The sequence below is a fragment of the Bos indicus genome, chromosome 25, assembly GCF_029378745.1.
Source record: "Bos indicus isolate NIAB-ARS_2022 breed Sahiwal x Tharparkar chromosome 25, NIAB-ARS_B.indTharparkar_mat_pri_1.0, whole genome shotgun sequence".
Taxonomy (NCBI): domain Eukaryota; kingdom Metazoa; phylum Chordata; class Mammalia; order Artiodactyla; family Bovidae; genus Bos; species Bos indicus.
Genome location: NC_091784.1, coordinates 42,292,409 through 42,319,296, shown reverse-complemented (window position 1 = coordinate 42,319,296; position 26,888 = coordinate 42,292,409). Strand labels below are relative to the sequence as shown.

The window sequence follows — 26,888 nt, the reverse complement described above, 5'->3', positions numbered from 1 at the left end:
CAGGGAGCCCAGGGCCGGGTGCTCACGTGAGGCTGGACTCGGGGGAGGCTTAGCTGCTGGGCACGCCCTGTGCTGCGGAGATGCGGCCGGTCCTGGCTCCACCGGGAGACGTTCTCCCTGGGGGCTGACTCTCGGGAGGTGATGGCAGGAGTGGATGGGCAGTGCCGGGCGACCCAGCGCACGAGGCGCAGGCTGGGGCTGAGCAGGCCCCTGGCCCCTGGGGCTCAGCACAAATGTGACCCCAGCCTCCCAGCCTGACTCACATGCTCCCAACCCTCCAGCGCCTTTTCTGCTGAGACTGCAGGAGCTTAGTTCTGGCTGTGTGACGGAGACCACCACCCTAGGGATTGCCCACCTGGCCTGCACACCCTGTGTGGCCCGCGGTGACCCCTGGGCACAGGCCAAGTGCCTCAGCCCTGGCCGGCGTTACAGGACCATCTGGCCAGCATGACCCTCTTCCTGCCCCTGCCCTGCAGACCCCAGAACCTGCCCCGCAGGGGAGCCGGCCCTAGTGAGCGCCCTCTGTAGGCGGGGACGTGCTGGTGTACACGGGGCCTCACAGGGCACTTTAGGGGCTAATGATTGTGCATCAGGTTCTGACTTGAGCATTTTATTACCATTGGCAGCATCTGGTCTCAGCGATTCACCCGGGAGGGAGGTCAGGCCCAGGCCTCAGCCTCTCCCATGCCTGGGCTCAGCCCAGCTCTCCAGGAGGCTCTCCATGGGGTGAGGGGGCTCAGGACGGGGCAGTCAGAGCTTGGTCCCCAGACCCCAGCCTGTGGGACCTTGCCCCCTGTGAAGCGGCAGGAAGTCAGCATCGAGGGTTTGGGGCTCCTGAGGGGAGGCAGGAGGGGGCCCACAGGCCTCGGAACCCCAGCCCAGCTGCCTGAGGAGGGTCGCATAGCCAAGGGGGACACCGGGCGCTGCGCTGATGCGTCTGGGGCCCCAGGGAGCCGGGGGTGTGGGGAGCGGAAACCCCCCAGATGTCTGCCAGACTTGTTATGCAGGGGCCCCACCCCCCGATGGCTCAGCAGTGCTGCTTCTGTCCCAGAGCTGCGACCACAGTCAGGCACAAAGCTGCACTCCCCACCCCCGAGAGCTGGTGCTGGGGTGCTCGGCTGTGCGTGAGGCACCCGGAGCATCTGACGGGAGGGGAGCGGCACGCCCCAGCTGGACCAGAGTCCAGTTCGGAGCAGCCGGGGCCCTGGGAAGCCAGTCCACGCGCCAGGCTGCGGCCTTCTCATCTGAGAAGAGGGAACAGTAACTCCCAGGCTCAGTGTGGCCGGATGAGCTGGGGGCTCCGGGTTCCAGCAGGAGGGCCTGGGCCGACCTCACGGTGACCCTGGGCCGGGCCGGGCTGCGTCTGTCCGAGGCACACAGTCAAGGTCTGAGCTCCAGAGCCGACAGTGAAGGGCTGGAGCGCAGAGCAGGGTCGGGGCGGCCCCAGCTCCGCCGGCCCTGCCCGCCTCCCTGGTGGTGACCTGAGAACCTGCCGTGGGCAGTGCCCGAGGTGAGTCTGTGGTCACGGGCTGGCCCACAGGGCCGAGGGCCCCAGCCCTGGGGCTCAGATGCACACACAGTGAGGGGCTGGGGTGCTGAGGGGACCTTTATTTCATGAGAGCTGGGACTTCGCAGGCACCCAGGCTCACCTGCCTGGTCCCAGCCAGGCCGGGCTGGAGCAGGCTGTTGGCGAGAGGGCACCGTGGGGAGCTGGCCACAGAATCCCCCTCCACCTGCACTGCAGGGCGGGGGATGAGGAGGTGGGCAAGGAGGTGGGCCTGCCCTGCAGAGCGGGCATGGGCTCAGGGCTCAGGGCGGGGACCACCCTGAGCTGCTTAACCCCCCCGACCCGGCCAGAGGTGCACTCCTGGGCCCTGAGCTTGGGTGAGGTGCCTGGCGGGGTGCAGGGTGATGCTCAGGAGTCCCCACCAGGCCAGGAGGCTCGATGCCCCGTCGGGGCAGAGGCTGGGCCAGGCCTGGGGGGCCAGGCAGGGGTGGGTGGGGCCTGACGGCCGGCGGGGGCTGGGACCCCAAGGAACAGACAGCGGGGCTCCTGCCGGCCGCCTGTTCCCCACTCCGAGGCCGGGGGCTGGGGTCTAGGCCAGCGTCTGGCGGCTGAAGAGGTCGAGGGTCAGGGCGCTGAGGAAGGCAGGGATGCTGTCCTGCTGCAGCAGATGCAGCTCGATGAGCCCTGGCACCGTCCGCGAGAACGCCGTCTCCAGCAGCTGCATCTTGGTGCCCGAGGGGCCCGCGGCCTGCGGGGGACACGGAGATGCATCAGAAGGTGCGGGTCCTGGCAGACAACCCCCCCCCCGCAAGACCCCAGGTCCAGACGCAGACAGGCGGCCTGGCCGTCGCCCATGTCCAGGCATGGCCCCGCGGGCGAGGCTGAGCCTCAGGCCTCACGGGCAGGGTCTCACCCCTTCTCTAGGGTCCAGAAGCAGATGGGCATCTGGATTCCAGCTCTCCAGCTCCCCCAGGTCAGCCCACCTGGCACCCCTGCCCTCAGCCCCCACCCTCGTGAGGACACTTGGAGCCGGGTGTGAGGGCCCCGTCTGGCCACACGCAGTCTGAGGCAGGTCTCACTCACGGGCTGTGCCCAGTGAGGAGGGGATGGCCGAGAGGCCGCAGAGCAGGGCCTCCCTCACCCACCGCCCTCGGGCCGGCCGCACGGCAAGGGCAGGGTCTCTGCGAGGAAGCCTCTGGAGCTCACCCACCCACCCGTCCAAGCTCAGATCCCGTCCTTTCTGGCTGTGAGGCTTCTGGCAGAAGTGGAGGGACTCCCAGCTGAGGGTGTGCTGGGGGCCACCCCTCCTGGAGGGCTTCCTGCAGGCGGCAGGTGGGGGCCAGGCGTCCTGGAGAACCCAAGGGGTTGATTCCTTCCACGCTTCTTTATCTAAACGTCAGCTCAAGTTGCGGAAGTACCAGGAAAGAAGACGGGCCCCCTCTAAATGCTGGATGCCACAGGGCAGGGCCCCCAGACTAGCCGGTCAGCCCCTCACACGTGAGCTCAGAGACATCTCGGGGCTAGCTGGGGTCACTAGGCAGGTCTGAGCAGGGCCAACCCGGGTGCTCAGCTACTGGGGGTGGACGGAGGCCCAAAGGTGCCCGAACACTCGGGCAGGGCTCACGTGACCGCTCCCTCCCACAGGCAGCGCCCAGGGGCAGGCGGAGGCTGCCTGCTGGGGTCTGGGAGAGCTGGGGGCGCAGGCGTGGGCAGAGGCCGTCAAGGGTCAGACAGGGTCCTGTGGCCTGCAGCCCTGTTCCTCGAGGCAGGGCTGCTGGTGGGGCAGCTCGGGGGGGCGGGAGGGCAGGGGGGTGGTGGCCACCGAGGGTGGGCCCCCTTCCCTAGCGGAGCGGCCACCTGCCCAGCCTGCCCACCTGACCCAGTCAGCTCCACCCCTGCCCATAGCACGCTGGCCGCCACTCCGTTTGGAGAATCCAGGGCTGGGATACCCTGGTGACACGCAACCCTCTGGAGAGCCCTCCTTCCCAGGCAGCTCCTTCTGACCCCAAACCCGCCTGCCAGCTGAACCCCAGCTCTGCCTTGGTCTGTGGGCGCCCGCCCCACCAGTCCCGTAACAGCCACCAGAAAGCTGCCTGGGGCCCACACACACTCCTCCCAGCCACGGAGACCCTGCAACACGCCCCAACCCAGGCCAGGCGTCTGTTACAGGACCACGTGCGGCACGCACCCGCGACTCTTTCCAACCAACGAAAAAAAGACAAGTGACCCAATGAGAAAGTAACAGAACCATCCGAACAGACGTTCCCTCAGAACACAGACCGATGGCCACAACGCTGTCTGTCTTCAGGGAAATGTAAGTGAAGCCTGTGTGAGACCTGCCCCAGGCCTGTGGGGACCGTCTAACCCAGGCCGCGAGGACCGTGCTGGTGCGGACACTGTGCTGACTGCCTGGTGGTTCCTCAGGAGAGCACCCTGCGACCTGCGACGCCACTCCTGGGCACGTGCCCAAGAGAAAAGAGAGCACGTCCACACGGGAGCTGGCTTGGGAGCGTCCACGGCAGCAGCATTCAGCACGACCGCAAGACACAGACGACCACCGACAGGCGAACAGGCCTGCGCTGCGGCCACGGACGGGCCCGGTCCAGACGCGGGAGGGGCAAGAGGCATGCACACAGCGCCACAGCGGCTCCGCGGGCAGTGGTCTGCACGTCTGCAGGCAGCACTCTGTGGGCAGCGCTCTGCAGGAGCCACTGGCAGCTCATGTGGGCAGCGCTCTGTGAGAGCCACGGCAGCTCATGCAGGCAGTGCTCTGTGGGCAGCACTCTGCGAGAGCCACAGGCAGCTCACGTGGGCAGCGCTCTGTGGGAGCCACGGGCGGCTCATGCGGGCAGTGCTCTGTGGGCAGCGCTCTGCGGGAACCATGGGCAGCTCACATGAGCAGCGCTCTGCGGGAGCCACAGGCAGCTCACGTGGGAAGCGCTCTGCGGGAGCCATGGCGGCTCATGCGGGCAGCGCTCTGCGGGAGCCATGGGCAGCTCATGTGGGCAGTGCTCTGTGGGAGCCACGGGTGGCTCATGCGGGCAGCGCTCTGTGGGCAGTGCTCTGCGGGAGCCACAGGTGGGTCACGTGGGCAGCGCTCTGCGGGAGCCACAGGCGGCTCACGAGGGGAGTGCTCTGTGGGCAGCGCTCTGTAGGAGCCACGGGCGGCTCACGCGGGCAGTGCTCTGCAGGAGCCACGGGCGGCTCACGTGGGCAGCGCTCTGTGGGAGCCACGGGTGGCTCACGTGGGCAGCGCTCTGCGGGAGCCACAGGCGGCTCACGAGAGGAGCGCTCTGTGGGCAGCGCTCTGCGGGAGCCACGGGTGGGTCACGTGGGCAGCGCTCTGCGGGAGCCACGGGTGGCTCACGAGGGGAGCGCTCTGTGGGCAGCGCTCTGCGGGAGCCACGGGCGGCTCACGAGGGGAGAGCTCCGCAGGAGCCGCTGCAGCGAGACGTGCAGAGCAGTAGACTGGCCCGGGCAGCGCCCAGCTCCTCCCAAGACGCCCCACCCTCCCTGGGGTCCCAGGGCCCCCGGATGGCCCATGTGGGCCTGCACCGCCCCACTGAGGGGCAGCCTGCACCCCCGTGAGCGCCTGCTCATGTGTGCAGCTCAGGTCCTCTCAGAGTGTCTGTCGCCGACGCGGACAGGGCTCCCTCTAAACACTGGGCACCACAGGACAGGGCCCCCCCAAACTAGCTCTCATCCCCCGCAGAGGCCGTGCCCGCTGCCCTCCCCCCCCCGGCCCCCGAGCACCGACTCAGCCGCGGGCACCTCCTCCCGCCACGCGGCCCCGCTGGGCGGCTGGCCCTGTTCTGCTGCCCACTTAGCCCTGTCAGAGCTCAATACAGACTGTTTTTACACAAAAATACGAGAAACCACTCTGACCTTTACCGAGAAAATCCTTTCATTTCTGCCTTCTGCTCTTGATTCTGAGTCTCCACTAAATGTCAGAGGGGCTGGTTCTCCTGTAGCTGTGGGCCCAGCGCAGGCTGGGGGTGGGCAGAGGCCGGAAGGGCAGCTGCATCTGCCTGGCCAGGGGTGGGGGCAGACCCCACCGTCCCTCCTCCCAGCCTGGGCCCCCGTCTCCCTGCCCCCGGGAGAGCCCTTCCGCTCTGACTGAACCAGGGCTCCTCTGGGCACCTTCCCAGGCCCCGGTGGGCTGTGGGCTCCTGACTGCCCTTCACGTGCAGACGTGTCTCATGGCGTCTACGGCGGGGCCATGTGGGGCCACTCGCCCAAACACCAGGCGCTCCCTCTGTGCCCAGGGACATCGGGACACCCGTGTGCCCTCAGGGCCCAGGGACCTCAGGACAGGTCAGCTGGTCCAGGGGTGGCCCACCCCAGGCCCAGCCCGCTGCCCGCCCTCCGAGGGGACAGCTGCCACGGACACTGTTCTCTGCTGGGGTCAGGCTTCCAGATGCTCCCGTCTGCAGAACAGAACCAGGGCTCCTCCAGCCAGGACCTCGCTCACTCCAGGTGCTCTCATGCGCTCCCAGGCTGCACCGCCAGGGCCCTGCCCCAGGGTCCCCCCGCCTCCACGCCCGCACAGCACTCCCACCGACAGAGAGGAAGAGGCTGTGAGAAAGGGCGGCGGAGCAGGGACGCTGGCTGGCCGCTCACAGGGCCAGGGTGGAAGGTGGCTCATCATGGTCTCCTGCTTTCTCCAGGGTTTTTACTGTGACCGTAGATTATATTTGTGATCAGAAAAAACAATACCTGAATTATATCCACGAGAGCTGAACAGCTCAGAGAACAGGCACACACACACACAGACACACCCACACCCCACTCCTGCTGCAGACACGTGCTGACGTCCGTGCCAGCAGCCCCAGGCCCGGGCCAGGCAGGACTGGCAGTGGGGACAGGGCATCTGGGGCCAGGCCTTGCAGGACAGCCTGCCCTGGGACCCTGTCACCACCGGTCGGCCTCTGGGGCTGCTGTGAGCACGGCCGGGGGCTAGCGGGGGCGACGTCTGGCTGCTTCCCCCAGATCTGAGCCGCCCTCCACCGTGGGGGGGGCGCCTCCGGGGATGCCCGCCTGCCCACTAGCACTCTGTGGGGAGAGACGTGCACACAGCCCTGGGCTCCCCGAGAACCTGGGTGTGTGGAGCGTGCCCCCGCATCCACGTCCGCTGCTCTCCCCTCGCCTTGGAGCCCAGGCCCGAGGCCCACGTGGACCCTCCAGCCCTCCGAGGGCCTGCGGGCGCCGCCCCGCCGCCCCCGAGGCCCGGCGCCCTCCCTTGTCAGCAGGAGATGCTGCCAACCCTGCGAGGCCGCCGGGCGTGGCTGCCTGGACCAGGGCACCTGGGGGCTGGCCTCGTGTCTGGGTCCCGGAGGCCCCTGGGAGCCCCAGGCAGACGCTGCTGTGCGTGAAGAGAGAGGCCGCGGAGGCAAGTGGGTCAGGACAGCTTGGCCAGGAGCTGAGCGCACTGTCCCGGCACCAAGTTCCAGGGAACGAACGGAAGCTGGCGAGGAAGCATGTCCAGCACGCGGAAAATAGCTCACCCAATTATCCCCACTTAATTGTACTGAAAAGCATCTAAATACTGCGTGTTCTAATTATACCAGCGTTATTGGAATTCACCGTCCCCGGCAAGGGGTGACCTTTCCCAAGAGCGATTGTTGGGGGGGCAAGGCCAGGCACCCCAACAGTTGCAGACTGATCTCAAACCCACAATTATTATTATTATTCTATTTATACAGCTCTCCATCTCTCAGATGCTCCGTTTTAGATCCACACGCAGCTGTTCCTGCAGCCTCACGAGGGGGAGGGTGCGCACGGGGCGGCAAGGCCCCGGGAGGTCACATCCAGGAGCCCCGCCCGGCACAGGCAGGCGCCCAGGCCACCTCCCGGTCCCAGCAGCAGAGGCCCGTGGTCGGGGGCAGAGGCGGGTAAGGGGGGCAGGCGGGCACAGGCGAGTCGGGCGGGCACCGCAGGGCTGACTGCGTCCTTCCCCTGCTCTCAACGGGCAGAGAGGACCCTGCAGGCTGGGCCCCCCGGCCCGGGCCCCAGTTCTGGGAGAGCCCGGGTCCCTCCGTCTCCTCCGTCAAGTGGGCTGGACCACCTGCCCCTCCTGCCCTCATCCGAGAGGCCTGCCCCTCCTTGCCTCCCCGTTCAGACAGCCTGGGAGTGGCTGAGGAGCCCACGGGGCCGTCTGAGGGGCAGGATGCTTGGGGGATGGCTCCGATGGGGAGGTGGGAGCTGGGGTCCACGCGGGCCGCTCTGCTAGGCGCTGCGTGACAGCGGGCTCCTCGCTTCACTGCTCTGAGCTGGACTTCCCTGTTTTAGGGGAGGGTTGCAGGTGGGCTCAGATGCTAACACCCGTCCAAACACTCGGCTCTGGGAGACAGAGGGAGACTATTTGCCAGCCTGAAACAACCAGAAAAACAGGACACAGAAACGCAAGGATGCTTGTACATCTCGGGAGGCGAGGGGGCGAGGGGGCAGCCCTGGGAGACGGGAGGGGAGCCCGGGACAGCCCTGTCCTCCCGAGACGCTTTCTGGGCATAGAGGGACACTCTGAGTGGAGGGTCAGCTGAGAGCTGGAGAGACCAGGCGGCCAGAGGGTGCAGGGCAGCACGCCTGAGACGGGAGCCACGGTTGGAAGCAGGACCGAGCAGACTGTCCCTGAGCACCTCGCAGGGGGCCGATCACAGAAGCTCACACCGCCGGGTCCCGCCCGCCCCCCGGCCATGCCAGGAAAGCGTCACAGGGCACAGGGCGGTCTCCCCTCAGGACGAGCAGTACCCTTGACCACCCGCTGCTCTGGTCCCGCTCGGAAGGCTTTTTCTGCTGCGCCACTTGGCACGCAGGATCTCAGGTTCCCTGACCAGGGACTGAACCCGCATGCCCTGCGGTGGAAGCATGGAATCTTAGCCACTGGGTCGCCAGGGACATCCCTGGCTCACACATCTTAAACCAAGACCTGAAGGACTCGTTTCCAAGTAAGTAACATTGCTTCTGAGCACAGCCTGGGCGGGAGCAGTCACAGGAAGACAGAGACACCCAGCCCCACCAGGGGGAAATTCACCACCCATCAGAGATGACAGGCTGTGCAAAACCCAGAAGAATGTGATTCACAGTGAAGAGAAAAAGCAGTCAATGGAAGCTCATCCAGAACCGACACTGGTGCTGGAGTCAGCAGATGACACGAAAGCAGCTGTCGCGACCTAAGTCCACGTGTTCAGGAAGTCGGTGGCGTAAAAGGAACAGACTGAGCTTCTGCAGGTGAGCCCACAGCGCTCGGACGAGCGTCCCGGGGGGTTAATGGCAGACCGGATGTTGTGGGAAAAAGTCCGGTGAACTTGCAAACGCAGCAACAGGAGTACGTGCGTGAGCAGGCCGCGGTGCCGGAGGACGCACAACGCACGACCGTGGCCACACACGACCGCGGCCCGGAGAGGCCCACACGAGTGCAGCGTGGCTGCCGGAGGACGCGCGACGCTCGACCGCGGCCAGGAGAGGCCCACACAAGGGCAGGGGGGCTGCGAAAGGCTCCCAGTGACCCCGCCTCCAGGCATTTCCATCCCGTGCAACCCATGAAAGAATAAAAAAAAAGATACGCCACCCTAGCAGAAGCTGAAAGCTGGAGTGACCGTGTTAATACCAAACAAAGCATATTTCAGAGCGAAGAATATTACCAAGGAAAATGGCTATTTGAAAACAATAGAGGGATTCATTTACACATGAAATGAAAGCCACCAGAAACGCAAGGGGGACAGACAGATCTGTAACTACGGTGGGAGATTTCAATACCTCTGTCCACTGACAGAAAGGGAAGGCAGGAAGCGAGCGCAGATTCAGAAGCTCTGACGAGCCTACCAAAAAACTGCCTCACACACTTACAGCATGCCTGCAGAATACAGATTACCTTCAAGTATTACGTACTTAGACAACATTCTGGACCCTAACACAAATTTAAGCAGATTTAAAAATAAGGTACGGGAAGATGCGTAGCATTAAGTGTCCACATCAGAAAAGAGAACGGGGTCAAACGGAGGCTCTAGCTTCACAGGAGTTCAGTGGATAAGGGGGCAAGCGTTTGATTCCTGGTTGGGGAACTAAGAGCCTGCAAGCTGTGGGGCACAGCCAAGAAAAAATTCTTTTAAAAAAATAATAAACTAAAATAAAAAGGGCAAAGTCAACACAAAGTAAGCAGAAGAAAGGAAAAAAGACCAAAGCAGAAGTCAGTGAAGTAGAAGGAGCACCAGGAAAAAACGAAACCAAAAGTGACCTTTTCAGAACATTAATAAAGTTGATAAACTGGTCCGAGGAATCAGGAATAAAAGACACAAACTGCTTTTCAGTGTCATGAATGAGCGAGACGACAGCACCAGGAATTCTACAGATTTTCAAAAGGACCAGAAAACATCATAAACAACTTTTTGCCAATAAATACAACAACTGTCATCAAATGGAGAAAAACTTCTGAAAGACACCAAATGACCAAAGCTCACCACAAAGGAAGGACATAACCTCAACAGTCCTGCCTCTTCTCAAGGAAATGAGATCGCAGTGAAAAGCCTTCTCACAAAGAGGTCTCCGGGGCGGGATGGCTCTCCTGCTAAATTCTGTCAAATATTTAAGGAACAAACTATACCAGCTCTACATGAAGTGTTTACAGAAATGGAAGAGGAGAAATGCTCTCCAGCTCACCTTATGAGTCAGGTGTCGCCAGGACACCACGGTCGGATAACGGCATCACGAGGGACAAAGCATGGTCCGATAATCCTCAGGAACACAGACGCAGAAATTCTGAGCACAGCACTAAGCAATGCATGTCCGATAACGCAGGTAATGAGGGTGATACCATTCTATCCCAGGAGGGCTTCCCAGGTGGCTCAGATGGTGAAGAATCCACCTGCCCAGCAGGAGATGCAGGAGACCCGGGTGCAATCCCTGGGTCAGGAAGATCCCCTGGAGAAGGAAATGGCAACCCACTCCAGTACTCTTGCCTGGGAAATCCCACAGACAGAGGAGCCTGGGGGCTGCAGTCCGTGGGGTCGGACAGGACTGAGCTCACGCACCACACTGCTCTTTCGGGAACGCAAGGCTGGTTTACTGCTATAAAGAGTAATTCAACATATTGACAAAGTAAAGAAGAAAAACCACGACATCTCAATAGATGCAGAGAGAGCATCTGACCACACCCGACACGGGTTCCTCAAAAACATTCCTCCGCGGACGAGACCAGGCCGGCATGTCCTCAGCCTGATATTGGGCATCTGCAACTGCCCACGGCTGACGCTACACTCTGGCTCCAGCTGAACGCGTCCCTTCAGGGTGAACTCGGGGCAGCAAAGCTCCCGCTCCCACTCCCACTCAACACTGTTGTGGGGGTCCCGGCCAGGGAAACAAGGCGGGAAAAAGAGACGCGACCCTCCAGCCTGGAGGCAGAAGCAGCTGTCACTGCTCACAGATCCCACCACCGTCTCTGCAGAAAATACCACACAACAGGTTAAAAGGCTACCAGAGCTCATGCATGAGTTCAACAAGGCTGCATAAATAAAAGGTCCCTTTTATAAAAACGAACTATTTGTATATAGTAGCAACAAAACGAAATTAAAAGTAAAAACCAGTTTATAATAGCACCAGACACACGAAACACTTAAGAGATAAACCCAACAGACAGACATAAGACTGTGCCCTAGAAATGGTAAGACAGAGCAGAGACCGTTCTCAGGCTGAAGATGCAACACTGCTGAGGGGCAGTTCTCCCCAGGGGACCCCAGCCGCAGTGTGGTCCTAACTGCACCTCAGCAGGCTTTTCCTGGAGAAGTCGACGAGCTGGGTCTAAAATGAATATGGAAATGCCGAGAACTAGAACCCCCCAGACTCTGAAGAAGAACCAAACTAGAGGTCAAGACCGAGCCTTGAAGATGGCAGAGAGAGGGGCTGGCTCACCACCACGGCCCCTCGGCCTCTCCTGACCCTGCTCCTCCCAGCCGCTCGCCCGTCCCAGACACACACACACAGACACTCACTCTTTTGTACATACACACACACTGACACCACTCGCACACACACACACTTTTGCACACTCTTGTACACACACTCTCCCGCACACTCTCTCGCACACTCGCATACACACACAATACTTGTACATACACTCTCTTGTATACAAACACACATGCTCTTGCAGACACACACGCTCTCTCTCGCACACACACAGCCTGCAGTCCTGCTGCAGACATGCCAGGAGCCTCCCTGCCGCCTCTACGTGCAACCTGACGCTTGTGTGACGTCTCCGTTTCACGCCGGGCTGCACAAGCGTGTCCGGCACAAACGTCCGGCATGATGACCCAACAGCCGCGGTCTCCCTCCATCAACAGAGCGGCGTGGACGGGAAGAGAGGGCTCTCTCCTCTCACCCGAGCTGCCTCCTCTGCCACTACCGCTGGACGCGGGCACACGGACGGCGGGACCGGGCCTGACCGCGAGGGTACGCCCACTGCAGGACGAGGCCTCCGTGTTTGGAGCAGGTGACCAGCCTGGGAAGCCCGCCCGGCCGGCGCTGGGGGAACCACAGGAGCACGGGTGAAGTCCGGAGGCCCGCCGAGCCCACGTGCGCGGGCCGGAGCGACCACCCCCCACCCCGCACCCGACCGTCTGCACCGGCCTTGTTTTCCATCTCTGGCAGGGATGAGGATCTGATCTCCAGACAGAATTTTCTCTCTTCCTTTTTAATTAGTACTTGGTAACATCACCAAGCTGTGAGTTTATGGCTTTGTAGATCTTGTGTTTTTGACACTAATTACTCACAAAGGCTTTTTAAGCTCCATTTCAACTCTGCAACTGACACGCTGGTAATTAAACGAGAGAGGAAGTGGCAACAGACTTCACCCCCGGCCCTTCCCACCTGAGCGCTGGGCTTCACGTGGCTGCAGCCCCCGCGGCCCCGAGGCTCCAGCCCGGCGGCCGGAGGTGGTCCGTCCAGGGTGCCGCTGCAGCCTTCCCTGCTCAGGGTCTGGCCCTGCTGTCCATTCTGGAGCTAGATCGCACGTCCTTGAAGTGGGAAAGGAGCCGGAAGTGGACGCTTCCCCAAGGATCCCGCGGGTCCAAACCTGTGGGGTGCCCGGTGCCCCCAGGACAGGCTGGCCCCCTCCTCGGGGCTCCCGTGCCCACATGGCCTCTTGGCCAGTCCTCAGTCGGACGTGTGCCGGGCACTGGTGCGTGCAGCTGCAGAGCTGACCCTTCCTCCCCAGCTCCCCCTGCAGAGCAGTGGAGTCAGGGGACGGGAGGGCAGGGCAGGGAATGTGAGGGTTACGAGGCGTGGCCACCGCTGTCCTCCTCTCAGGATGGAGCAGACTGGGGGGCCGGGACCAGTGTGTCTGAGCCCCAAGCTGGAGGATGGGCTGCAGGGGAGGGCTGGAGTAAGACGTCAACGGCTGGCCAATCTCGGGGCTTCTGGAGCCGACGTGGCCCCCCTGGAGCCCCCAGGGGGTAGGGTGGCTGCAAGGAGGACCTGCACGCAGGAGCTCCAGTGACTGCCTAGACCCACTGCAGCCAGGGCCGGCTCCTTGCGACTCCCCACACCCCTGTACAGCTGGTCAGCTCCCTGTGTCCTGACGGGGAGGTGGCCTCCTGTCTTCCTGGTAGAACCCAGAGGCTCTCTGACGAACGATAAATCAACCCAACAGGGTCCGGCCCTCCCCTCTTGTTTCCAACCCGGGCAGTGCCCGCCCGGTGTGACGGAGCTGGACCTGGGGAAGGGTCGCGGTGGCCAGGCGGGCTGAGGTCCTGGCGCCCTTCTGAGGGCTGGGGCTCGGGGAGTGGGCCGGCTTCATTAGTCTGCCCGCCTCTGACCGTGCTGGGACTCCCTTAAATACAATTGGTTAGTCACAGTTTAAGGTTCTTTATTGCAATTCTATTTTAAGATGCAATTAAAACATCTCATTGTTGAAGCACACGGTTCCTACTGGGCTTTTCTATTACGGAGTCAAAGCCAAAGGTGGGGGTGGAGACCGGGCCGAGACTCGTTTCCAAGGCAGTGGGTTTGGTCAGGACTCATCTCCTGTAGAGAAGCCCCCACCCCATAAGCCACCTTCCCCAGCACAAGCCAGGGCCCGAGACCCCCCGAGCTCCGCACTGTGCCCTGTCCAGGCACTGCCGCTCTGTTGGCCCAGGCAGGTCCTGAGGTCCGGCCGTGTTGAAGGCACGTCCTCTGCGCCCGCTCCCAGGGGCTCCATGCTGGCGCCAGGTGGCACGCCCTCAGCCAGCAGCAGCTTCTCACGCTGCCCTGCCGCCCAGCTGCGCCAAGGCGCGCGATTTCCAGGCGGCTCAGAGTACAGGTGGGGCAGGGCCGTCCTTTGCTCTGGCTGGATGGCACCTTGCTGCCAGGATGGATGACGTAGATGCCACCAAGGGAGGCCCCCGCCGAGGGCGCCCGTCTGACGAGTCACCCGGGGCGTCTGCCCAGTGCTAGGACCCATGGGGCGTCGGGCGTAGGATGAGCGCCAGGCAGTCACCACCTGGATCGGCGGGGTGGAAGCAAAGGGTCCCGGCTCCCCAGCCCCTGCTGGGCCCCGGCGGGAGATGCTGCGTGTGCACCTGAATTCACCCACGGGTGCCCCCTGCCCCCACTGCCGACAGTGGGAGCAAAAGGGAGGAAGGGCTTCATTCTCCGCACAGAACGCCCGGGGATGCAGTCTGCGTGTGCACAATGTGTGAAGTGCATTTTCCGTTTCATCAGCACCTCAGCCTGCATGCGGCCGTGCTCGGCTTCCAGACGCGCTTCGCGGGGCTTTCCTCATCCTGCTGACAGCGCTGCATTTGCATTGACCACATTCATTTAAAAAAGAAATTTCCAAACACATCCTGCAGCTGAATTTGCTCTTTGGCCCCAAGAATGGAATACAGATAATCTCCTCACTTCTTGAAGGTATCTTCCTGTGATTTAATTTCAGAAATGATTTTTGCAAAGGCCCCTCACATTCGCATCTGTCCGGGGAGAGGAAATTACTCTCTTTGGGGAGTTGGAAGACCACAGATTGTTCCCAACTTCGCCGGCCTTTTCTGCCGAGTAAGCACCAGCTTTGCGTCAGGACACGGGACCCAGGACTCACACGCTGCAGCCTTGGGGCAGAGAGCCAGGCATGGGTGGGGGGCAGAGGCCAAGCTCAGTGAGCCCTGAGGGCGCACGTTGGTTTAGGGCGACCCTGCAGAGCCGTTCCTGCAGGAAGGCTTGAGTGCCCCACCTCGGCCTCCCTGAGCCAACGTGACTCCGGGGAGTCAGTCAGGGCTCTGACGCCCGCTGCTCCCGCGAGGCAGAGGGTTCCCGATCACACTGCCTTCCCCGCAGCCTACTCACGGCCGAGAGTGCTCCTGGGGCTTGGGTCCATCAGGGCTAGGAGGGCGCACGAGGGGAGGCCGGGGAGGGGTTGCCGGCCCTTCTGCACTCTGGTAGCAGGAGAGCATGCGGGCTGGGCCCAGGTGGGGAGATGGGATCCCACACATTGCTGTCCTTCCCTCCAGGGAGGACGGCCACCCGGATTAGGAAAACACTGCTTAGTTTCCTGGCAGGGCACGACCTTAAGGGGAAGTCTCATCTCCCGAGTAGCCTGGCAGGGCCTCTGTCTGAACACAGCTCAGGCTCGCCAGTCTGAGCGGCTTCCCTGGGCCTCACTCCTGGGCCAAAGCTCCTGGGGCTGCGACGCCCCCTCGGGCTTCCAGGCCCCCGTCCTGGGTGCTGGGCAGGGGAGCGGGGCACGTGGCCACCGCAGCAGAGCTGGGACCTCAGGCCACAGCGACGAGCCCGAATCCCATCTGAGAGGGGTGGGGGCCTCGCCAGGGTGGGCGTGTCAGGCGGCTCACAGTCCCTGAGCCGGGCTGAGAGCCTGCATCTGAGAGCGGTCTGGTGACATCATGTGATTTAAAAGTTAATTAAACGGAGGGGGACAAAGTGTAACAGCCCCGCTGTTTATCTCCAAGCAGCCTTTGGAAGGAAAGGGGGAACCTAACAAGCAGCTCTGAGGTACTGCGTTAGGAGTGATCACGTCGCTAAATCACCTGGTGTCCACGGTGGGCTCCCTGCTGCTCAGGTGCCCCTCCTGGCCTGGCACCTGTGGGCGGGAGCCAGGGCGGGGGCTCCGAGCCCAGGGGCCCCAGCCGCCCAGAAGGCGCACCCCCAGACGCAGGTGGGCCTCTCGGTCCAGGCATGGGCGCCCCTGTGGACGGAGGGAGGAGAGGCCTGGTGACCAGGGCCTGACCGTGGCCAGGACCCGCTGGACAGACACTCACTGGGGTCAGCCCCTCTGGGGGGCTCCTCCAACATCTGGTAGGGGGAGCGTGGCAGGAGCTTAGCGGGGCTGGGGGGCTTAGTCCTTCCCGGCCCCTGCTACCTCCTTCAGGCTGAACCAAACAAGCCCCCTTCATCCTCTGCAATCCCCGGGCACCCTGCCATCCAGGGACCTGTGCACAGCCCTCCTGCTGGCGTCCCAGGCACCATGTGGCCGGGCAGGTGGCGGGGGAGCAGGCAGGTGGGAGGGCGGCAGGCAGGTGGGGGGTACCAGGCAGGTAGGGGGGCCGGGCAGGCAGGTGGGGGGGGCGGGCAGGTGGGGGGAGCGGGCAGGTGGGGGGGCGGGCAGGTGGGGGGGCTGGGCAGGTGGGAGGGGGGTAGGCAGGTGGGGGAGGGGAAGGCAGGTGGGGGGGCGGGCAGGTGGGAGGGGGCTGGGCAGGTGGGAGGGAGGTAGGCAGGTGGGGGAGGGGAAGGCAGGTGGGGGGGGGCAGGCAGGTGGGGGGCCGCCCTGGAGCCTGGGTCTAGCCCCCGGAAAGGTCTGCTTGGAGCTGGCTGAGCCGCTCCTGTGAGTCACCAGGTAACAAACGGCCTCCCCAGTTCCCGCGGGGGCGCTCTGGCGAGGGCCACGATTGATGGCCCTCACGGTGAAGTGTAATTACCAGCTCACTCCCTGAGCACCAGGCACATCCATCCACATGCCCGCTGAGGCCCTCATCACTGAGCAGGAGGCCCTGCACCACCTCCACGCCTGCACGGCCTCCGCGTCCCCTGGTCCTGATGCCCGAGCTCTTCTGCGGGCCTTGGGCCCCACGAGCTGGCTCTGAACCGACAGGGCACACCCTATGACCCGCCCACAGCTGCCCACGGGCCCCCCTGCTCACAGGGCAGACCAGGGGCAACCTAACTCCTCAGCAGACACGGAGGGGCAGAGACACAGCGGAACCCCTGCCTGACGACAGCCCACAGGACCCTGGAGGGACCCAGGCCCTGCCCCCCTCCTGTCCTGGAGGACCTGGCGTCCTCCTGGGAGACGGCTGGCACTGCCAGGGGGGAGCTCACCCGAGGGAAGCCCCATCAGCAATGTCACCAGTCCCCGCCCCCCGAGAGGCCAGGGCTGCTGCCCCGCCCAGGCAGGCAGAGTTGGGGCGGGGAGATCCACTCCCGGCACCGGCGGGACCCTGATGGGCTGACCACCGCTCCTCCCCGAGGCCGCCCAGGACGTGTGGGATCTCCCGGATCAGGGATCGAGCCTGCGTCTCCTGCGCTGTATGAGCTGTTTGCGTCTTTTGGAAAGGAAGCCCTTGTCGATAATGTCGTTCGCAAATGTTTTCTCCCAGTCTGTAGGCTGCCGCTCCACTCTGTTCATGGTTTCCATTACTGTGAAAAAGCTTTCAGGTTTGATTCAGTTCAGTTCAGTTCAGTCGCTCAGTCGTGTCCGACTCTGCGACCCCATGAATTGCAGCACGCCAGACCTAGGTTTGATTAGGTCCCACTTATTTATTTTTGTTTTTATTTCTATTGCATTCGGAGACTGATATAAGAAAACACTGCCGTCATTCAAACCAGAGAACGCTGTGCCTGTCCTCTCTTCTAGGAGTTCCGAGTGTGACGGTGTCCTGCTCTGTATTTGGGTCTTTAAGCTGTTTCGTGTTTCTTCTCGTGTATGGTGAGAAGGTGTGCTGAAACTGCACTGATCTACACGCGGCGGTACAGCTTTCCCAGTACCACTTGCTGGAGTTATCTTTCCTCCGTTGCGCGTTCTCGCCTCTCGTTCATGGATTAACTGGCTGTGGGTGTCTGGGTCTGCTGCCAGCACTCTGCCCGCGCTCTGGTCTGCCTCGTTGATCCACACGTCTGGTTTCTGTGCCAGAACCATGCTGTTTTGAAGACTGTAGCTCTGAAGCATCGTCTGACGTCTGGGAGGGTCATGCCTCCAGCTTTGTTCTTTTTGCTCAGGATTGCTTTGGCAATTCTGGGTCTTCTGTGGTTCCATTAAGTTTTAGAGTTATCTGTTCTGGCTCTGTGAGAACTATCAGGGGTGACGGACGGGACTGAGTCAGACGGTGTTGGGCAGCACTGGCTGAAGCGCCTGACTCCTCAGCAGCCCCAGACTCGTGGACACAGCCTGTCCCGCGTGCACACGGGCTCTGGTGGCTGACCCCGAGGGCGGGGCAGGCCAGGCCACCCGGGAGAGGAGAGGAGGGGGAGGCTGCGCAGGAGGTGTGCTGGGGGGGAGCACCACAGCAGATGACGCCTCCGGGGCGACAGCCGGGCCGCACCTCGCCAGGGGGCTGGGCCCGGGGACGTCTCGCCCCAGGATGCTGGTGCCCGGTCAGGGGTGCGCTCGGCACCTTCTTGGACTCCCGGCCAGAGGCACAGGTGGGGGCTGGGACCCGTGGGTCTGGGCTCCGAGGAGGGCTCTGGGCTAGGCTCCGTCCCCGCCCTGTGCCCGCCAGGGACAGGTCACAGGGACAGTGTTAGCACTGGACTCGCTGCCCCGCAGCCCAGACCTCCTTCCTGCACACGTTAATTAGGGCAGAGTACACAACGGTGTTTTGAAAAACGTGTTTCTATGTGATTGCTTTTTTAATTGGTTAGCTTAACATTTGAAATTTGATTTAATTTCAGCTTGATTTTCCTCACCACAGGGTCAGGCTGAGAGCCAGGTAAATCGCTGCAGGAGCTCCATCGTTAACAGTGGGGGTTCGGGGGCATGCGTGCCAGAGCCTGCAGGCTGGCATCAGGGCTTCATCTCAGCTGAGTCGGGGGAGGGGGATGGGGAGCCTGCAGCCCCCGGGTCAGAAGCTGCCTGTGTCGGGCCCCGTGAGCTGGAGGCTCCCTGGGAACCCTCTGTGTGGTGAGGAGTCGGGGCTGCTGCAGGCCGAGCGGGCGGCCATGAGCAGGCAGTCGGCGGGTCTCTGAGCGGCAGCTGTCTGCACGTGCCGCCGGCCAGGTCTGTCATTTACTTAACGCTTTTCTTTAAATCAACTATCCTTATCAACTTAAGTAGGCTCAGCTTGGAAGGAAGCTTTGCATCACCAGCCAAGGTGAAAGCAAACGCTGCCTGCCATGGGGTAACCACGGAGACGAGATCAGCACTCACAAAACAGCAACACCGAGCCTCGCCCGCATCGGGGTGGGGGGGTGGGGGGGCAAGCCCACGGCTGGTGGGGGAGGGGACAGGGGGAGTCAGCCAGCACGGCCAGGCCAGCCCCAGAGAAGTGCCCCCGCCCCACCGCGGGAAGACAGCGGGGCAGGAGCTGCCCCTGGCAATGCCTCAGAGAACCCACCACCATCACCAGCTGGGAGTCAGCAGAAGAGCACTGGCAGGGAGGACTGGCCGGGGGTGCACCCCACCCCCTACAGCTCCCTTCTCAGCTCCAAGCCTGCCCCAGACACGCGCTGACCCTGGGACTCTGAACGCCTGTCCTGACCTGAGGATTTCTGACCTGAAAGCAAGCCACCTCTCCCATGTAAGGGGAAACCCGGCCCCCAACCCAGGCTGGCTGCAGGAAGCTGGGCGCGTGAGGGGCCCCTGTCCGTGGGACCAGCACCCCCAGGCTCCTGACTCCCCAGGCCCCGGGGCTCTGGCTCCCAGGTGAGTTAAGCTACAAGACGGCGTGTGGGTAGGGCAGGGTTAAGCAGGCCCTGCACCCTGGCCCAGTCACCTCGCTCGTCCAGCCCTGGGGTCCGCCGGGCCCTGAGGAAGGAGGGTGAGCTGGGGCCCCGCCCTACAGCCCTGCCGGGGAGCTCCACCCATCTCCAGGGGCGCTTGGTCACTGCACTCACAAGCCCTTTCCCGAAGGGGTGCAGCTGTGAGCCACGGAGGGGCCATGTGGAGGAGGGCAGCCCCCAGACCCAGGCCAGGGGCCCCCGCCGGTGACAGCAGGGCCCCTCTCCACCTTGAGGCTGGAGGACAGGCGGTCGGTGGGTCTTAGAGAAGCCGGAGAGCAGGGCCGTGACAGGCGGGGCTGAGGGGCAGAACGGGGGCAGCTCGCCTCGGCCCCTACCCTGCAGTGAAGTAACAGCGAGGCTGCCCCGCGGCAGGGTCACCGTCAGAGCGCCCAGCCTGCCCAAGACTCCAGCTCCCTGAGGGGCTCTGCTGGGTCCCTGCGCCACAGCCGTGCCCCTATGACAGACACAGCCCGGCCCGGCCCCAGCTCCGAGGGAACCACGCCGGACGCTGGGCCATGCAGGGACCCCCGAGCTCCCTTCCATCTCCTGGAAAAACTGCTTTAATATTCTTCACAGCAGCAGCGCCTTGGAGGAGGGGCAGACAGACCGTGGCGCCCAGGCGGGTGGGGCTGAGAGCCGTGGGGGGCCGTTCCTGGGAGACCGGAGGCCGCTCACGCGGCCCCCGGAGGAGCACCTTCCACGAAATTTGACGTGAACTAATGAGGTTTGCACAATTAATCAGGACCGGCGGCCCGGGGGACTTGGCATCAGCCTGGGGGACTCGGCATCTGCCCGGGAGACTCAGCATCTGCCAGGGCGGCCACCAGACGAGTGCTCCTGGTCAGTCCTGCGGCGTCGGCTCGGGGGGAGGCCCAGGTCCCCGGGGAGGGCAGGCGGTCCTGCACTGGGAGTCTTGGCTGCACGAGCTGGACGAGGGCACCGGGTGACCCCCTAGGCCTTGGGACCGCAGTCCAGCCCAGCGGTGGACGGCACCAGCCCTGGGGTCCTCTGGTGGGCCCTTCCCAGGCCCACGGCACCCGAACTGGTGCCCCGTGACCAGGTTAGGACGCCTGTGCCGGGCCGGGGGGAGGGTATGAGGGCCCCGAGCCAAGCGCTGAGTGAGGCTGGGGGCAGCGAGGCCTGGGCCTGCAGGGAAGGGTGGGGGGCGGCACACGAGCTCAGGGGCAGAGCCCCCTGGGGATGGCCTTCGAGGACAAGAGCCTGCTGGCTCTGTGGTTGGGGGCGTTCTTGGGTCGGCCCCCAAGTTGCTGAGAGGCTCTTGTTTGAGGCAGTCACTAGGCGTCTGCTGGCCTCAGGGCGCCCAGAGTCACCCACACCCGCACCTCACATGCCTGCTCCTTGGCCCCATCACGGGCGAGCTGTGTTCAATTACAAACTGTCACCAGGTCCAAAAATCTAGGGGACAGAGTGGCCAGGGCCGGGCCTCCCACGGCTCTGAGTCCTCGCTGTCTCAGGCCTCTGCTCTCACTGCCCCCAGCCCGTACCCCAGCGCCCTGCCGTGCAGAGAGAGGCGTGGGGACAGCCTCCGCGTCCCAGCGCAGGCAGGTGCGCTCGGGTGAGGAGCCCCGGATCGGGGCCTGGCCCAGGTCAGCACGGGTGGAGGGGGCCCTCTGAGCCCCACACCTGCCCCCCAGCCGAGAGCTGTCACTGGCAACCCCGACTGCCTTCCCAGCAGAGTCTGCTGGCTCTGGCCTGCAGCCCTGAGCCCAGGCCGCACGGAGCTCCGCCATGGCCTGGCTCAAGCTTCGGTCTGGCTCCAGCATAGTCCATTCTCTTCTCCAGCCCCAGCCCTGGCTCGGGCGGCTCTCTCCAGGGAGGCAGAGGCGGTGGGCAGAGGACGCCCGGGGTTGGGGAGGGGGGGCTTCCTGGCCCTTCCTGCCTCCACAGGGAGCTCTCCATGCTCCCACCCCCACGAATGCAGCAGGCTGCTGGCCTGTGTCCAGCGGACAGGACGCCTGTGCCAGGGCAGGGTGGGCCTGTGAGCCAGGGTGGTGAGGGGCCTGCTCCCCCCACGAGGTTGGGGTGGGGTGGGGGGGGCCGCAAACACGCTCTGCTCATCCCAGCCGCTTTCCCAGGACGCAGCGGGCAGCTGGGGTGCACGCCCACCCCCGGGGGCGCCTGCACACCGGCCCCTCTGGGACGCGCATGGGGCCACGGGGGCCTCAGCCTGAGTCTCTGACCCCTGACAACAGGCGCCCTGGGGCGGACCCTGCTGTGCCGATCCGCAGGGACCAACAGGCGGGGCGTGCTGGACAGGCCGTGACGGGGCAGGGTGTCCAGTCAGTGGGGACCAGGCCCCTCTACCTGTAGGCAAGCACCCGGGGCCCCAAGGGGCAGCTAAGAGCCTGGCAGGCGGGACAGGAGCGGCCACCCTCTGGCCGCTCTGCTGGTCTCTGTGGGGAAAGCTCTGGATGCCAGAGGACCAGCTGACACTTGCCGGGGGCTGGGAGCTCGGGGCGGTTCAGGACCCCGACGCTGGCACCAGGCAGCCTGGAGACTGCAAGGACCCATCCCACTGCACTGCCCACGGCGGATTTCTCAGGGGGTGGGGCTGTGAGCTCCTGGGAGGCGCGCTGACTGGGCATGAGGGGATAAGGCAGGTGGGGCCGCCCGCACATCCATGTGCCCTGCCAGCGCACACACGGAGCCACGAGGAGGTGCCCCGCCCGTGGGCACTGGGGACAGTCACACCTTTGAGGTTCTGGCCCACAGTCCAGCACCATAACCCCCGCCTGACGGCAACGCCTCGGGAATCACATCCATGCCGCAGACACTGACCCACTGCCAGCTCAGGGCCACAGCCGATGCCGAGGGGCCGTGGGGCTGTGGGGAGGAGCAGACGCCCCCAGGATGACCCCCAGGATGACCCCCATGGTGCGCGGGAGCGGGCCCAACACGCAGGCTCTGCCACCCGACTCCGCTCCCTGCTTCCGACCCTTGGGGACCTGCCGCCCACTCTGGGCCCGAGGCCAGGCTAAGAACGAGACCAGCTCCCCGGGTGGACTCGCCTCAGGGCCGGGCTGGGAGGGCAGGGGGTGAGGGCGGCCCTGGCTTCCTGCAGAGGCTGCACCTGAGCTGGGCCGGCTCTGCTGACCTGGACGCGCCGAGCGGGGGGAAGGCACACCAGGTGCAGAAGGAGGGGAGCCGGCTGGCAGACCCCGGACCCCAGCCCACCCAGCTGCACGCCAGCCTCCGTGCCGCCCGCAGACTAAGGCTGCGTTTACGTGGTTACGCGGCCGCAAAGGTTTAAGCCTGTTTACAGCAGCTTCATCCGTAATTGCTAAAGCCTGGGAACGAGCACGTCCTTCAGTAAGTGATGGACAAGCTAACTGTGGATGTCCAGACGGGGAAGATGGCTCAGAGCCAAAGAGGAACCAGCCGTCGAGTCAGGAGAAGAGCTGGGGCTCGGCCGGGTCACTAACTGAGGGAGCCGGCCTGTGAGCCCACTGCCTCCGGGAAAGGCAGAGCCACGGAGCCGGCGATGAGCACAGGGCTGCCCAGGGCACGGCGGCTCGCATCTGTCAAAACCCACAGACCCCGACGACACGCGGGTGAGCCACGGACTCCACGGTCACAGCGACAGGTGAGGCCTGCTTCTTTACTCCTAACAGAGCCGCCCCTTGTGCAGGCCCAGGGGCCCAGCTCCGCCCCACGGCCCCTCCCACGGCGGGTGCGGGCGAGCGAGAAGCAGCCACCCGCCCCCCGCCCTGGATCCCCGGGCCCTGGTCCCCTGGGGTCTCAGACAGCAGGGCCGCCATGACCCTGGGTGACGCGGGGCGTCCAGAACTCCCACCGTCCTCACAGCTCAACAGGGACCCCGGCTGCCAGTTCCCGGGACAGACCTTGAGGCCACGCCTGAGGGCTCCGGGCCCACTCCTGGGGGCAGGCGGGCGGGGCCAGGCCCTGCGGGGCGACGGCGGGGCTGAGCTCTGGCAGGCGCCCCCCCTCCGGGCTGCCCAGGCCCGCCCTCCCCGCTGCACACCTGTGCCCCCGACCTTGCACACCTGTGCCCCGACCTTGCACACCTGTGCCCCCCGACCTCGCACACCTGTGCCCCGACCTTGCACACCTGTGCCCCCCGACCTCGCACACCTGTGCCCCCGACCTGCGACAGCGCGGCTGTTTCTGCCCCCAGCACCCCTGTTGCCTGTGAAACCACCTCTGGGAAAACAAAGTCAGCCACGGAGGCTGCCGTTGTCTGCGGTCACTCCTCAGCCGGGCCCGCGGCCCCGGGACCCTGTGTCCATCCCAGGCAGCAGGGCCGGCCTCCGCTCCCACCAGCTCCCCCGAGACCCTTCCGTGGAGCTCGGCTGGCCGGGAATCCTTCTGACCCCTGGGGCCAGGCAAGGTGGGCCCTGAGTCCCAGTCCAGTGAGACGGGCGCTCTGCCTGGAGAGCAGGACCCCGCCGGCCACCTGCTCTCTGGGTCCCTCCCTCAGCCCACACTCTGCGCATGCTCTGAGCCAGCAGGCAGGGGGCCGTGCAAGACACGGGGCTCCCGCCCGACTCAGCGCCCTGGGGGTCCAGCAAGAGGGCAGAGGTGCACTGAGCTGCCTAGACTTCCCACCATCGGGTGTGGCGGAACGAAACCACCCTGTCAGGCCCCAAAAGCCCACCCCAGGGCCCCCCGCCGCGGGAGCAGCTCGGGCTCGGGGCTTTCTCCCTGGTCCCGCCCCCGCCGTCCAGCTGCACCCGTGGGTGCACTGAGGGCCCTTCCCTGACTTCACCGTTCCTCAGCCCCCAGAGGGCACTGCAACGCGGAGCCCTGCCCCCCTGCCCCCAGGGTGCGGACGCCGAGGGAGAGGGCAGGGAGGGGCCGGGGCTCGGGGGCGCCGCGCCCCACCTTGAAGATGAGGCAGTCGGCCTTCTGCTCGGCGTACATGGAGGTCAGCCGGTACTGGCTCTCTGTGGTGATGTCCACCTGGTAGCCCGTCAGCGTGTAGCACACTTTCCGGAACTCCTGGATCTTGGTCTGGAAGACCTCCTTCAGCCGCTGGTTCTTCAGCTCTGCACTCTCCACCTGCTTCTTCAGCTCTGTGGGGAGGGAGAGGCAGTCAGCTCCCTGGGGTCTCAGGAGGACACTCAGGGGCAGCAGCGCGTTGACTGAGGGGTGAGGGGGGTGCACGCCACGTCGGGGCCAGGCAGCCACGCGCGGCTCCTGACGAGGACGACGAGCCGGGCAGCAGGCGGGCTCCTCCCTCCTCTGGGCCCAGACGGGGACCCCCACCCCGCACCCCAGCCCCAAGTCCTTCCTGTCAGCCCGGGGAGCGGCAAACACTTCCCAGGCCGCCGCTGAGAAGCACGGGGGTGGGGGCCACGGGAGCGAGGTCATCCGGAGATTTGGGATCACGCTGCCCGTGGTTCCCTGGCTGGCCTCCCGGAGACCAGATGCTGGGAGAAGACAGGCTCCCTGGGTGTGGAGTCGGGCAGGGCACCCTGGGCCCTGTCCTAACTGGACAGCTCAGGGCAGGGCCCTCGGGCCACCTGCCGGGGAGAAAGCAGCTGTGGAAGCCACCAGGAGCGCACACAGCGGCCACCTGAGTCCTCCCCGCGGCGCCATCCCGGGAGTTACACCTCGGCTCAGCCCCGTCATCAGCGAGCCGGCTACACATGGGCACACGAGGCGCCTGTGAGGCCCGATGCTGCCCAGGGGTGCAGCACCCCAGGCCTCCAGACTCAGCCTAGTGTGTGGCCTGCCCTCCCCGAGGACCGCCCCCGCCCTGGCTGACCCTCAGGACCCAGGGCGTCTGCTGCAGGTGTGGGCGCCCTGGCGGAGCTGCTTTCAGATGAACAGATGTCGTCAGGCTCTCTTTCAGAGGAGGCAACGGGGCAGGCGGGCAGGGAGCCTACATTCCAGGGAGAGAGATCTCCCACCTCTGCCCCCCACGCTGGTTCCAGGGGTCATCGGGGTGCAGCCGTGTTGAGGATTAGGGTAGACTAAGCGGGGCAGAGGGCCGGGCACTGCTGAGGTGGGAGGGTGGCAGCCACCGGACAGGCCCCAACACACGCAGCAGCCACCGCGGCCACGAGGTGCGTGCAGGGTCCCCCACTTCACAAGCACAAACTTAGGCGGCCGACCACTGACCGCAGATCCGCGTCAGAGGCGGGGCCCTCTGACCGCGGACCTCAGGACCCGCACAGACTCCGCAACACACCAAGGTTCTAGCACATTTCCCCGGTCTCGTCTCCACGGCCTGCAGCGCTGGGGCAGCCTGGCAGCTGCCGCCCCCGGCCCCGAACCAGGGACCCTGACACCAGGCCTCTCCATGGCCCCTGTGCTCCTGGACGGCCTCCCGCCCTGAAGGCCTGAGGGCCGCCCTCACTCCAGGGCCGAGTCTGGGGACAGGGCCCTTGATCGACTGAGTAATCAGACTCCAAAGTTAGAAAGGCGGCCGGCCACTCTGACCTCAGGTTCTCCTCGTCCCGCAGCTGAGCCACCGAGGATGGGCCGTTAACGGGGGAAAAACCTGCTCTGGAGGAAGCGCTCATGGCTGAGCTCGTGGGGGCGTCTCACCCGGGACACAGGCTGCACCGCCCATGAGCTCTCGGATGCCGGACGCACGCAACCTGGCCCTGAGGGGGAAGCTCGCTGTGTGCAGACGTGGCCTGTTCTCCCGCCAACAGACCCCACAAGCAGGCGGGTGACTCGAGCCACCTGCTGCCTGGGGACCTGCCACGGACCTGCAAGGCAAGGCCGGGACAGAGGGCTCAGGGGCAGCGTCCTACAGGCGGAGGGCACCTGGCACCGGGCGGCCTGGTCCATGGGGGCAGGCCGGGGGCGGCAGAGCCCGCTGAGCGGGCGAGTCCGGGGAGGACCCCAGGGGTGGCCCCTTTGATTCGGAGCAGAGTCAGTGTCTTGACCTGCTCCCACGATCCGTGTAGCTCAATCGCTTACATAAACATGAATGAATAATTCACAGAATGGCTTGGATTAAATAAAAGATATGCCCTCCTCCGTGGAAACAGCATCACTCTGGCCCAGCCTCTCCCAAAGTGAGCAGAGGCCTCCCCTGGCAGGACTGGGGACCCGAGACCTGGAGCCTGCGGCACAGTCACAGCTGTCCCACCAGGGCCCAGGCCAGCCTCGGGCCTGGCCTGCTGGCGATGGCTACTCTCGGCCGACAGCAGCCAGCAGACAGCGGCTGCCCAGCTCGCTGAGCTCCCGCCCCAGTCCTCACTGCCCCAGACCTCACTCGCAGGCTGAGCTCCCGCCTGCCCCCCTACCAGCCCTCACCCCCACGAGCTCCCCCAGGCCAGTCCACTGTGCGAGAGACGAAAGCCTCACCCCGGGCCTTACCCAGGGCCCCCAGCCTCCCCGCCAGCCCAGGCAGCAGGCGCAGCTGAGAGGGCTCTGAGCCACAGTGCGGAACCCACCTGGCCGTCCCGCCCCTCCTTCCCTGCAGCTTGCGGGCAGTCTCCCCTGAGCTGAGCCTTCCTCCCGACGCCACCAA

General features: G+C 64.6%; 1 protein-coding gene across 2 annotated transcripts in view; it reads right to left on the bottom strand.

Moving 5' to 3' along the window:
- Window positions 1-594: 594 nt before the first annotated feature.
- MAD1L1 (mitotic arrest deficient 1 like 1) overlaps window positions 595-26,888 on the bottom strand; it is a 247,067-nt gene continuing 220,773 nt past the window's right edge. The window contains exons 17-18 of one of the 2 annotated variants that reach the window (XM_019987512.2): window positions 24,281-24,471; window positions 1,954-2,255 (exon numbers count right to left, since the gene is read on the bottom strand). In XM_019987512.2, coding sequence (XP_019843071.2) covers window positions 2,097-2,255; window positions 24,281-24,471 — 350 coding nt within the window. In that variant the 3' untranslated portion in view covers window positions 1,954-2,096. Of the gene's footprint in view, window positions 2,256-24,280; window positions 24,472-26,888 lie in introns of both variants that reach the window. The other variant, XM_070780322.1, reaches the window with a different exon arrangement.